This window comes from Carassius gibelio, chromosome A9, assembly GCF_023724105.1.
Source record: "Carassius gibelio isolate Cgi1373 ecotype wild population from Czech Republic chromosome A9, carGib1.2-hapl.c, whole genome shotgun sequence".
In the NCBI taxonomy this organism is placed as follows: domain Eukaryota; kingdom Metazoa; phylum Chordata; class Actinopteri; order Cypriniformes; family Cyprinidae; genus Carassius; species Carassius gibelio.
This window is the reverse complement of record NC_068379.1, coordinates 27,239,944-27,253,570: the sequence shown is the minus strand read 5'-3', so window position 1 is coordinate 27,253,570 and position 13,627 is coordinate 27,239,944. Positions and strand designations below refer to the sequence as shown.

The 13,627-nt window shown below is 35.1% G+C and overlaps 1 protein-coding gene across 1 annotated transcript in view; it reads right to left on the bottom strand.

Moving 5' to 3' along the window:
• Positions 1-2,728: 2,728 nt before the first annotated feature.
• The window catches only part of scn1laa (sodium channel, voltage-gated, type I-like, alpha), a 48,298-nt gene continuing 37,399 nt past the window's right edge, over positions 2,729-13,627 (bottom strand). Inside the window, exons 21-27 of the mRNA XM_052607136.1 lie at positions 13,318-13,440; positions 9,885-10,157; positions 9,427-9,480; positions 9,177-9,314; positions 8,653-8,757; positions 8,033-8,294; positions 2,729-6,597 (exon numbers count right to left, since the gene is read on the bottom strand). Coding sequence (XP_052463096.1) covers positions 5,438-6,597; positions 8,033-8,294; positions 8,653-8,757; positions 9,177-9,314; positions 9,427-9,480; positions 9,885-10,157; positions 13,318-13,440 — 2,115 coding nt within the window. The 3' untranslated portion in view covers positions 2,729-5,437. The remainder of the gene's footprint in view (positions 6,598-8,032; positions 8,295-8,652; positions 8,758-9,176; positions 9,315-9,426; positions 9,481-9,884; positions 10,158-13,317; positions 13,441-13,627) is intronic.

Here is a 13,627-nt window from a genome sequence, read left to right as displayed (position 1 = left end):
ATATATATATATATATATATATATATATATATATATATATATATATATATATATATATATATAATGTTTCACAATATTACTGTTTTTACTGTATTTTTGATCAATTTATTGGAAGAAAAAGTTATCTACAGGTATGTATAGTATATTACTGTATGCTATAATATTAGTATATTAGAAGCCTACAAGAAAATGTTCGGAATATGCAAAGACGACAGAACCAATCCTCATTCAGTATGCAAATAGACATCAGAAAACATAGGTCCAATCACAATTCAGTATGCAAATGAGAGGTCAAACAAGTTGACAGATTTTCAAACTTCTACATTTGACTAAATGTTTACAAACCCCAAATTTCAAAGCAAATTACTTAAATGATCGACAACCCAAAGTATACTTAATGTGTAAAAGATTTAGAACCAGCCCAAACCAGATTCACTGGAGGAACACGAGGGCGGTTCTGCCTTGCAAACACCACATAAACGTAAGTGATGTTACGTTACTAAGCAACAGTGCGGGAGGAACTGCAGCATCACTTTTCATTTGAATAAGTGTCTGGGAGCAGAGCTTCCTGGGTCGTCCGATCACGAGGCCATTAGCTTCTGCCAATATACTGTCTGACCATCTGTGCTGCTGCGGCCCCGGCTTGTGGCTCTCGTAAGGAAACGTCTTGGTTTCGGCCACTTGCTTAATTGTGTTTTTCTTGAATTATTAAGTTATCGTCTTACTGATGGGTCCAAATGAGAGGCAGTCGGTGAACCTAACTGAATTATTCTGCATGATCTAAAATGACCATTAGTGTAAAAAGGAAATAAACACCACAAATGACACAATAACAGGACGTGGTGTGGTGAAAAACGATCTCTCTGAGGGAGTTTTATTGAATAACTAGAAAATGGTAAGATCTTTTTTCTTCTTCTTCTTCCCTGTATGCCAGGCTAGAGATTGAGTCATCTTCAGATAAAAGCTCATCTGAGATCTCAGATTAATAATTTATCAAGTCCTAATAGACTCAGCCAGCAGGTTCTGAATCACGTAAAGAGACTTTAAGAGATGAGATTTTCTTGATGATCTATTCGGATGTATTTTGTGGCCAAATGTCCTCTTCAGCATTGGTCTTTACTGATAAATCTTAGATTTAAATGAATTATTTATTTCATTTTTCATATAATCAGAATTCTGGGAGTCTTCTGGAAATTATATATAAATGACACTGTATGTAAAAATTTAAGCAAAGTATATATTATTCTTAGCACCACAATACAACAGCAACAACAAGGGCAATAATTATTATGATTTTTATTAGAAGTAGTAGTAGTAGTATTAACTTGGGGTGGTAAAAAATGAAATTGTAATTCTTACATTAACAACATTTAAAAAATATTATTATAAATGTTAATGTTTGTGGAATGTGTTTTTAAATCGATTAATATTGAAATTATTTATAATAATAATAATAATAATAATAATAATAATAACAATATAAAGAATAATATAACAAATAAAAATATAATTATAAATTTACCATCATTGATACTGATAATAACTGGTTTATATATATATATATATATATATATATATATATATATATATATATATATATATATATATATATATAAAACCATTTTTTTTTTTATGACATTTGCTTCATAGCCTGAAAATCAAATAGAAGCCTTATATGATGATGTGTGCGGTGAGACATTCAAACACAAAACCTCTGAGGACAAAACAACAAAAACAAAGCATTTTCACTTAAAAGCTCATTAGCAGAGAAACTGTGGTTTTTTTGCGGAAGTGGATGATTGTGGTTGAGTTCAAATGGTCAGGACTGAAGTTACGAGAGATCTAATGTGCTCCTAATTAGAGTACAGTCACTTGAGACCAGAGCTGTGACCATAAAACATCTCTCTCTCTCTGAGAAAAATTACTATGTCTTTCGGAACATACATCAGAGAGTATGGATGCTGTAAAATGTGAATACAGTTAGAGGAATCATCACTTAGAGTAAACGGTCATCGCTACCGAGTAGAGTGGAAATGTTCATGTAAAAACTAAAACTGTGGAAACAAGTCTCAATTTATTTTTTCTTTTCAGTTTTCTATGTAACATTGTTCTCTCCATGTTATATGTATATATATATATATATATATATATATATATATATATATATATATATATATATATATATATATATATATATATATATATATAACAAGCTTTGATAGTTTTTTACACATTTAAATTTGTGTAAAACGTATGAGGACTTGGAAACCTGCTTGAAAACAATCATTAATTTTGAATTACGTACACAGTTCGGAATATTTGTTTATTTATTATATATCATATATTTGTCTCTGAACAAAAGTATAATATATCTAAATAATTGGAAATATAACAATTTAAAATACCTGTTTTCTATTGTAACATGTTTTAAAATGAAATTTATTTCTGTGATGCAAAGCTGAATTTTTAGCAGCCATTATTCCAGTCTTCAGTGTCAAACAATCCTTCAAGTTAAAAAATTAATAAAATCTTAATTATTAAGACTTTATAACCAAAAATTATACACTTCACATTCAAGACTCCCATACTCAAGTCAAGGATGGTAAAAGTGGCCAAATAAAGAGTGAATTCAAACAATCACATGGTGCTTGATAACTTGAACCAAATTTCATGAAACTAAACAAATAAAATCAATAAATAGTGAATACACAAAGAGTTCCAGCAGGTGTAAGGTATGTGATGAGTTTATTCTCTTAGCTTAAAGAACCGACTCATAGCAATGTACTGCATGCAGTTTAACTCACAGTCTACAAGCATGATGCATATAAAGCTAATGATTTATGTTTTATGCTATTTTGATATTCATCTCATTTAAATTCATAATATACATAGAATTCATTTTCTTAATACATGTCACGTTCACATAGAGCAGTTCGATTTACGACTGTGTTTATGTGAAACATATGAGTCTCTGACATGAAACGAAATGTAATGATAACATTCATAATTATAAAAATGTAAACAAATACACACTATCCCATCAGTCTTCAATCATCGTAAAGACGCAAGTCAAACAACCTGTTGGCTAACATTAATAACAGAAATATATAGAACTACAATCTTCATAAGTGAAATATGCAGTAAACGAAAGTGGTGCATTTATATTCCTCAATGTTATTTTTTTATATATATAAAAAAGCATAATACAAATAAAAATGGCCAAATTTCACAATAACATTTTAGCCTCCACATAATCAAAGTGATTATATTTCCCATATAACTTCAGCATAATTTTGTATTTTAGCTTTTTACTTAAACCTTCCACATTCCCTATATAGATTATAATCCATCATTTCTGCATTATACAAATTCTAGAACAGATTGCATATTCCTACAAAATATTGTATACACACATGAAAAACCATTTATGAGAGAAATCTTTAAAAAAAAGCAAAGAAGACGTGGATGCTAAAAGATGAAGTCTAGAACAGCTACCTCACCAAATCTGTGTTCATATACAAAATGAATTTGCAACTACTGATGCATCCTGCTATGATGCAGAAGTGAAGATGATGGGAACAGATGCAACACTAATAGATCATCCAAAAATGAAAATTAGCTGAAAATTTTTCATCACATCACTTGATCACCAATGAATCCTCTGCGGTGAATGGGTGCCATCAGAATGAGAGTCCAAACAGCTGATAAAACCATCACAATAATCCACACGACTCTAGTCCATCAGTTAACATCTGGTGAAGTGAAACCATTTTGGACTATCTGAACTTAAACGGTCCTTAATTTGTGCATATTTTTCTCCTGATATGGATGAGATCAACATTTTTTTTTTTTTACTGGAAAGCAATATTATAGACAGAGGGCTCATATTTTAGCTGGACGGCACCCATTCATTGCAGATGATCCATTGGTGAGGAAGTGATGCCATGCTAGATTTCTCCAAATCCGTACCAATGAAAAAACAAACTCATCTACATTTCAGATGGCTTGAGGGTAAATGCATTTTCAGCAAATTTTTTAATTTTCAAGTGCAATATCAGTGAGGCAGCTACAGGGAAGGCTGAAATTAGACACAGTTCACAGTTCAAGATGTGACGTAAGTCTTGAGGTTTTAAGGAAAGAGTTTGCTGCAAGCTCTCGAGTAGGGAAGGCACGTGTGCAAATGGCTTTCTAGCATGTTGAAGAGAGACCTGAGAGGCACTGAGCCATTCTGAAATACTGAGTGCAAAACTTGTGTGACTACAGGGGAGCTGTCATGCAACTATAATTACACGTATATTGATGACAACAGAATGCAACAGTGGTGCGCAGCAGTCAATGGAAGAAAAAAATATATCAGCTCTGTCTCAAGTAACATGGAAAAAGCAACCTCACTGTTGATGTATAAATGACATTTAAAAATGAAGTGTGTCATTTCTGCAGCAATCGAAGCACCAAACAATCCTGTTAAATTTTAGTGGGAACTGCAATAATTCCTGACGTCTCGACAATAACATCACAAGAAAACACACAGTCCCTTATCCTTCACTAGTGATTGATGAAGAAAGATACTTTTTGCTCCCAACTCTGAACCACTCACAACCAATTTCCTGTTTTTCACAGCAGGCGGTACAACTGTTTTCTAGAAAATAGGGCCTTGTGATACAGTATATTTATAGTATCTTAAATAGTTCAATTATTTTATCAAAATTTGTAATAACTAAAGTCTATAGTAATATATTTTAAAATGTAATTTATTACTTTAATGTGAAACTGAATTTTCAGCATCATTACTCAGTCAGTCTTCAGTGTCACATGAATCAGAAATCATTGTAATATGCAGATTTGGAGCCGTTTTTTACTAGCATTATTTATTATTAATGTTGAAAACAGTTGTGCCACTCAATATTTTTGCTGAAACCATGATACATTGTTTTTCAGGATTCCTTGATTAATAAAAAGTGCAAAAGAATTTATGTGCAATATAATTTTTTTTAACATTATAACTTGAGCCTTTATGAGCACTTTTCATCAATTTGTTGGTGTCCTTGCTGAATTGAGAGAGAAATCGCTTTAGCAGTTGTTTTGCCTTTAAGGATCAGGTGCCGCAAGTGACACAAAAATCACACACTTCATCTCTAAATGCATTACACTGGATGCATCTCTGACTCACAAATATGCTGAACAACACACAAAGAAAACACATCGGATTCAACACTTACACAAAACAATGACATTTGGTCCATCGCCATTTTCGCCACTGAGTGAAACAGGTTAGGCTTCACTGCCCAACTCATGTTAATCACAGCTCCAGAATAGGCACAAAGTTCAAGTATGCTCAGGCAGTATGGCATAGACATCCACATCAAACGGACAAGGTCACCTGACCCCGACAAATAACTTGAAATAAAAGTTGTAAACAATTGTTCGTAATGCTACTCTAAACTCCATTACCTTTGTCTTCCACTTCCTTCTCATGTTTGTCCTTCTCGTATTTGTTGGTGGTGTTCTGTGACAGGCTAGGAGAAGATATGGCAGGCATTGTGTCAGTATCTTCTGAAGTGCCACTATCATTGCACTTGTCATTGTCAACAGACTCTTTACTTGGGACATTCCCGTTTTGCTGCTTGGTGTTATGGACCTTCTTCATACTATGTCGGACCAAGTGCTTCCTGAAGGCTCTCTGGATGATGGCAGCAGAGGTATCCTCATGCTTCCTACGCAAGGTTGTGGTGATGGGCTCGTAAGAGGACTTTGATGGGTTGGAGGCCATGAATCGTTCTTCCATTTGTCCGCGAAGGACGTCCATCTCGCCACCTTCCCCAAGAACTCGTTTGGTGAAAGCAAACAAGATATCCAGACAGTGGATGCGTTCACCGCTCACCATCGGCAGATCCATGGAGATCAGCTGCAGTCGGTTGGGTTCGGGTATTCGCAGAGGAGGATCCAGAGAATTGGCGAAGTCCGATAACTTGTTGTACTCCATGAACTGCGTGGCGTTCGGGTCAAATTTCTCCCAAACCTCGTAAAACCTATCAAAGTCGTCTTCACTCAAAGGCTCGGCGCTTTCCTCGGTGGCCACGCTGAAGTTCTCCAGGATGACAGCGATGTACATGTTCACCACGACCAGGAAGCATATGATGATATAACTGACAAAGAAGGAAATCCCGATGGATGGGTTCCCGCAGTCGCCTATAACCTTGCTTCCAGGGAAGGTTTTATTGGGGTTGCAATCGGGAGGTTCGCTATTTAACATGGGCGCCAGAAGGCCATCCCAGCCTCCCGATGTGGTGATCTGAAACAAACACAACATGCTGTTGCCAAATGTCTCAAAGTTGAACATGTCGTCAATGCCGGCCGATTTTTTGACGTAGGCAAAGTTGGACATGCCGAAGATGGCATAGATGAACATGACAAGGAAGAGAAGAAGTCCAATGTTGAAAAGGGCAGGAAGTGACATCATCAATGCAAACAGAAGGGTCCGTATTCCCTTGGCGCCTCGGATAAGACGTAGCACGCGGCCGATCCGGGCGAGGCGAATGACACGAAACAAGGTGGGTGAGACAAAGTACTTCTTAATGATTTCTGCCAGGAACATGCCTGCAACGACAACAGTTGAAAACAAATCAAAACCGGAGGATATAGTGATTTTTTAGTGATTTTAAAGATCAAGATGGCGATGATGATTCTGTGTTGGTAGTTTCTGACACACTTTTAAACAAGATATTTTCAAGTTATTTTTGTAATTAAAAATAGGATTTCCAAACAATAGGAAAATTATTTTTATCTAATTTTCTAGTTTTCTAGACTAGTTGACTTTAATGCTTTGCCATAATGCAACAGGATAAGAAATATTAAGAAAAAGTCCACATTTACACTCCGTTTGCAAACAGTTAAAATAACAACAGTTAAAAAATAAATGCATGCCCCAAAATGCTCCACAAGACATTTGATTATACCACCTGGATTCTCGAAAATGCAAGGTTTAAACAGCTTTCTGTACAGGTATTTCCTTTCTAATCGAATGTGCTGCTCACACATATCTACAGACGTTAACACGTACATCATAGCGCAACTCTTGCTCACACAGAATCCATTCAGTAGTGGGGAAGTGTACTGTCAAAACTGTTCTGTGTTTCCTCAATAAAATAGCTTAGAAACTGAAAAATTGTAGTGTATATTTTACATTTTCTTAAAAGTTCGTAACATGGTCTTTTTGGGAAGTCCTGTGAGGAGACCATTACAATAGACCACCCTGCTGGTGATAAAGGCAAGTTTCTCCAAGTCTTGGCTGGATACAAAAATTCTGATTCTTGCAATGTTTTTTAAATGATAGTATGCTGATTTAGTTACTGCTTTGACATGACTACTGAAACTAAGGTTTGTCTCCAGAATCACACCAAGATTCCTGACTTGATTCTTAGTTGTTTCACCTTGAAATCTTGACCTTTGTTTCCAAATGCAATGACTTCAGTTCTTTCCTTGTTTAACTGAAGAAAGTTCTGGCACATCCAATTATTAATTTCATCAATGCATTGGCAGAGGGAGTCAATGGGGCTGTATTCATTTGGAGATAAGGCTAGGTAAATCTGTGTATCATATGTATAGCTGGGATAGGCAATTTGGTTCTTTCTCATTATTTGACTTAGTGGAAGCATATACAGGCTAAACAAGAGCGGTGCAAGAATTGACCCTTGTGGGACTCCTCATGTCATGGACGTCCTCTTAGACTTATGCTCTCCACAAAACATAACAGATAACATAAATTTGACCATTCAAACATGTGACCATGGGTGTTTTGTGATATTACAGATAATTATTTTCAACATCAAGCATTCATTCATCCTTCTTTATCTCACTAAATGTCAATAACTAAGTAGTACTTTAGAACTTTTTGTTATTATTTAGCAGTTAAAGGTTTGCTGGTTTGGAAAAAAATAGGATATTTTGTTGATGTTGAGTTGATCATGCAGCTGTGAAAAACTGGAGGGACTGATAAATCAATTGTTTAGTAAAGGGTCATTTCAGATCTTACCAACTATAGACAGGATGACCACGATGAAGTCGAATACGTTCCAGCCGACAGTGAAGAAGTACTGCCGTAGCGCGATCATCTTTAGCATACATTCGCTGGTAAAGAGCACAATGAAGGCAACATTGATCCAGTACAGAATATCTGGGGAATTACCGTCTGTCTCCACCATCATAGTGACCATGTTGAGCCATATAAGGACCATAATGAAAATGTCAAATGCCTGTTTGGTTACGAGGTCAAAGATGAATCCTTGAATCTTGTTCTGAAAGAATTAATGATAAGAGACATTGGGTTTGTCAGAAGACATTTACATAAAAAAATGGGTTAAAGAGAAGAGACCCAAAAGTTATTTAACCCCCTTTTTGTTTTATATCTTCTGTGAATAGAATGTTAAGCAGCAGCAAGAAAAAGCAGCATCTGAGCTTCTGTATTCCATACAACAAAAGATATTAAAAGAGCAGTCTATTCATATAGAAAAATCACCATACACATTTTAGTTGTATGGTAAAAGAGCAGCTTGGACATTCTTCTCCATATTGCATTTCAGAGAAATAAAGAAAGGTTCTGGCTTGGCATAATGATAAGAACAAAGCTTTTTTCTTTTTTTAAGGAAAGCTTACTTTTGGCCTTGGAATGGGTTTTTGGGGTTTCTTTGAGCCGAGCTTCTTCATAGCATTGTAGTATTTCTTCTGCTCTTCTGTCATGAAAATATCCTGACCCCCAAAGTAAAGACAGCATACAGAAAGATCATTTTGGGATGAAAATCAAGGCGGGCCTCGATGTTATCATCCAAAATATGCATGTAAAGGAAACGCATCTTTTCTACAGCATCTTTTGACTAAACACACTTTAAATCATTTTTTTAATGTTGTAAATAAAACAAAGACTACTGGAGTAAGTTTTTACAAGAAAACACTATTTCAGTCTTTCTAATTCAAGATTTCATGTTTATTTCAACGAGTTAGTTACTATTTCTTTGTAATAATTTGTAAAATTGACTAGATTGTTTCAAAGTGTTTTTGTGTTAGTTTTTTTTTTTGCAGGAAACTAGCAATAGAATAATAAAAAAAAAAACATCCTAAGCCGTTCCAAATTAGAAATCAAGATGCCTTTGATGTCAGGCTTAAAGTATATAGATACTTATCTTCTTTTTCTGCTGATTGAAGTTGTCAATGATGACCCCAATGAAGAGATTTAATGTGAAAAAAGCTCCAAGGATGATGAAGACGACAAAATAGAGGTACATATACAGATTCACCTCATACTCTGGCTGCTCTTCTACCTGCAGAAATGGAGATGAAGGGCAACTTGCACTGGTACGCTTCCATTATAAGAATGATACATCATATTTTTTTATTTAAGCAATAATGAAATGACAATCAAAAAAGACTTACTTTGCGAGAGTCTACTGCTGCATACATAATGGGCATCCACCCTTTAAAAGTGGCCTTGACAATAGGAAGAAAAATTATGAATATTATACTTACATTTTTTTTAGGAATGTTAGTATTATTACACTGTGAAATTATTTCCATCAAGTCAAGTCACCTTTGTTTATATAGCGCTCTATACAATACAGATTGTGTCAAAGCAGTTTTATACTGTTAAAAAGGAAAATAGTGTGTGGATAATGCAAGAGCACAATAGTAAACACTGTGCTTTGATGTAATGTCTTTCATTTTAAAAATCATATTGTTAATAATAATATAAATCATAATAACTTCTAGAAGCGGTAATAATAGGAATTGAAAAATTAGACAAACGATGATAGATAGATTATTAATTTTCTATGTTCTACAAGATAAAAACAGAAAACAAAACTATAATAACCAAATGTGTAGGGCAATCTTACCACTTGTAGCAGGGCCAGGTATCCATTTCCTACATTGTCAAAGTTGATTTTCACATTTCTCCAGCGGAGTTCTTCGGGCCTTAGTTCACATTCTGTTCTGTTACTGATATCTGTGATAGGCATGCGCTTGTCTGAGGTGATGTTTACACATTCAGAAAACTTTCCGGCGAAGAAGTTGACACCCACAATGCTAAAAATGAGCCAGAAGATGAGGCAGACCAGCAGGACATTCATGATGGAGGGGATGGCACCCAGAAGAGCATTCACAACCACCTGCATCCACAGAAACATCACAGACTTACAAAGTGTTACGAATATAGTTCAATCATCATGGAAACACTTTGTTTTACAGCTCATTCAATGATTCGTTTGCCACAACTTAAAAATGTACAGAAGTAAAAACATAGACAGGTACAAATTGCTTGTTATATTAGTTATTTTGTTAATTTTTCTCATGTTTATCTAGTGACAAACAATATAGAAAACATGCCTTGAATATTTGAAAGTAAATTTGTTTCGTATTTTACATTTAACATTTTAAATCTTCTAAATGATTGCTTGGTTGAAACGATTATTAATCTGAATGAAATAAAAGCAGCATGCAGTTAAATCAATATTGGGATCACATATCATCATCTAAGTTTTTAGCTATTTCTACCAGCTCTATAATAGGCCTGATACACCTGTAAAGCAAAGTGCATCCGGGTTTAATTCTGTTGACTCAGTTTTGGTAAAGGAATGAAAACACATGAGTGTAATGAGAAACTGTCCAGTGCATAATGTTTAGCAGGAGGACACATCATTACCGGCAATGACAATAATGAACAAGAGGAGAAGGAGAGGGAAAGTTATCAGTGCACGTCGATCTGTGCCCTCACTAGTTTTGTCTTTTTTGCAGTTTAGATGATTGTGCCAAGTTTAGAATTGAAGAATCAGCTGAATTTGAATTGAATTGGCACCAGAGTTTTTTTATTTACAGTTTGAACTGGAATGACAGCAAGACGAGGGTGCAATTTAAAGAAATATTACAAGGTATATATATATATATGTATATATGTGTGTGAATTTTTTTAATTTTAAATAAGTTACATAGATTTATATATAAATACATATTTAACATACACCTCAATTCAAATTCAGGAACTCAAATGCAACTCAAATGCTTCTCAATTCAATTCTGAATGACGCACAACCATGACAACCTTGGTATGAAAAAGCATGACCTTTTAGGAAGTATGGTGAAGCCGCAGTATTACTGTTTACTGTAAATGAACAAACACAAAAAGAAATGAAGACGCATAAAAAAGTTAAAGGTCCTCAGCAGCAATGACACACACAGATGCACGGTGCATTTCTAGACACTGTCGATACAAATAGAGGAGTGATCAGTGATTGCCATGTGAGGGGAAGTCATCACAACATCACATTTGTGTGGAGAACGTACGCAAGCATTTAGTCAATAACAGCACCATCGAACCCCTGAGCTTATTACATAAAGCTGCACGTCAAAGCTTCCCACCATCGCTTGCAATTCACAGCCTGAAATTGTTCAGTAAAACACCACAATTATGACCGGACACAGTATAAGTCATAGTTGAATTTCAATGCTTTGAAGTTCTCGTCAGCCATTAATTCACCAAAAAAACAACAACACACTGTTCAACACAAACCATGTATAGTCTTGCATATTTTACTTTACCTACTGTAGTTTTGTTCATAGATTTTGAGTATGAAGTAATTTAAATTAATTTTACCCATTTTCTATGCACATTTTAGTGAAAATAATACATCAAGTGGGATTTTGTGTAACAGCAAGCATAGCTCAGTAACAAATCCACCTTTTTATCTGCACTAAAATCAGTAACTTTAACTGATCAGGTTTATTAGGGACTCATGCTGTGATGCATGTTTAGCTGGGACAGTGAGAGGACGAGACAGAGGAAAAATCCACAGTCATGATCTACTGTACAACTGGCACACATTTCTCTCTACACTCTTAAAGTCAACATGAAATCAATTTGAATCCCATTTGCTTTCCTAATGCCTGTTTATGGGCCTTATTCCTAATACCTGTTTATGGCACATATGATTATGTGCACATTACACTAAAGCAGCATTTCCCAAACGTTCCTGTTAGCTGAACCACTCTGATCTTAAATATGTATTGAAGTGATGTATACCTGAGAGTTGTTTTTTTTTTGCGAGTTGAGAATTTGTTTATGGTTTTCTGGCGTCAGTGACATGCAGGGTAAACATTCAACATTCACATTTTTCAATTTGATAGTTTTTAAAGGGATAGTTGACCTAAAACTGAAATTCTAGCCACTTTTACACTGCGATTAGGGAAAATACACGGATAATGTGTCCCGGCTATTGTTCCCGTGTTGCTAGATTTTGTCCTTTCACACTGCCAGTGATTACTCGGAATATGTGCGTGCGTTCACACACAACCCGTAAAGATCCCGTAACGACATGTGACATCAGGATGTTAATGCATGAGTGGAAAACACAAGTTAATTTTCACTGAAGCTGGTGAATGATCTCAGATTCAGCGTGGATAGTGAGGAACTAACTGATCTCTGCTATATTACAGTTTGCACATATTATTTTCCATTGCAAATGTTGATCTTCCTTCAAAACACCCGGTAAAACAGTTGCACGATAACATGCGTCATCACTACGACACACCTTTTAGGCCATTAGTTCTGGCTTTTGTTCACAGAGCGCTCGTTCCGGGACTGAACACGGTAATGTTACTAGGTCCCCAACCTGGGATCAATTCCGGAATCAATCCCGGGACGTGTCTGCATTCACACAGAAGGTGACCTGGCAATGTTCCGGCAATTTTTCTGGAACCAACGTGCAGTGTGAAAGGGGCTTCTGTCATTTACTCAGTCAAAAAGTCAAAATCGAAACTAAATTGAATCGGAAGCTTCTGAATCAAAATAAAATCAAGTCTCGATACCCACCCAAAAAAAAAGCACAACGTTAACACAGAGTTTAGAATGGCACAGTGTGAAATCTCAAAACCTGACCAACCAGGGTTAAATGTTTATCTAAAATAACCCCAGATTAACCCACGATGACACTGGACTGACAATTTCAAGTGTGAAAAGCCCAAAAGAATACCAAAGACAACTAAATGGTACATTTTGAATGAATTCAGGTCAGTCAGCATTATGTAAGTATATATAATGTTTGTATATATATATATATATATATATATATATATATATATATATATATATATATATATATACATATATATATATATATATATATATATATATATATATATATATATATATATATATATATATATATATATATATATATATATATATATATATTCATAAAAGTAAATTAAATTAAATTTAAAAAATAACTATTTATACATGGAAATAAATAAGAAGTTGACATTAAGAGATTTTACCCTCATTCCCTCAAAGCGTGAGAGAGCTCGGAGCGGTCGGAAGGCTCTCAGTGTTCGGAGACTTTTGATGGCGCTCAGATCTGAATAGTTCATGGCGTTGGCTACCAGGCTGATCAGAGAGACCTACACACATAAACAGAGTTAATTAGGAGAAAAGCACACTCACAACCCTTCCTTCCAGCCCCAATCTTGATTTATCTGCAGGTTCTCATGGGATAATGGCTTTTCAAATGTACAAATGTCCAGTTTAATCACTCAACTGTTTTCAAACAGTAGAAACTCGCACAGTCTAAAGTGCCCACATGCATAA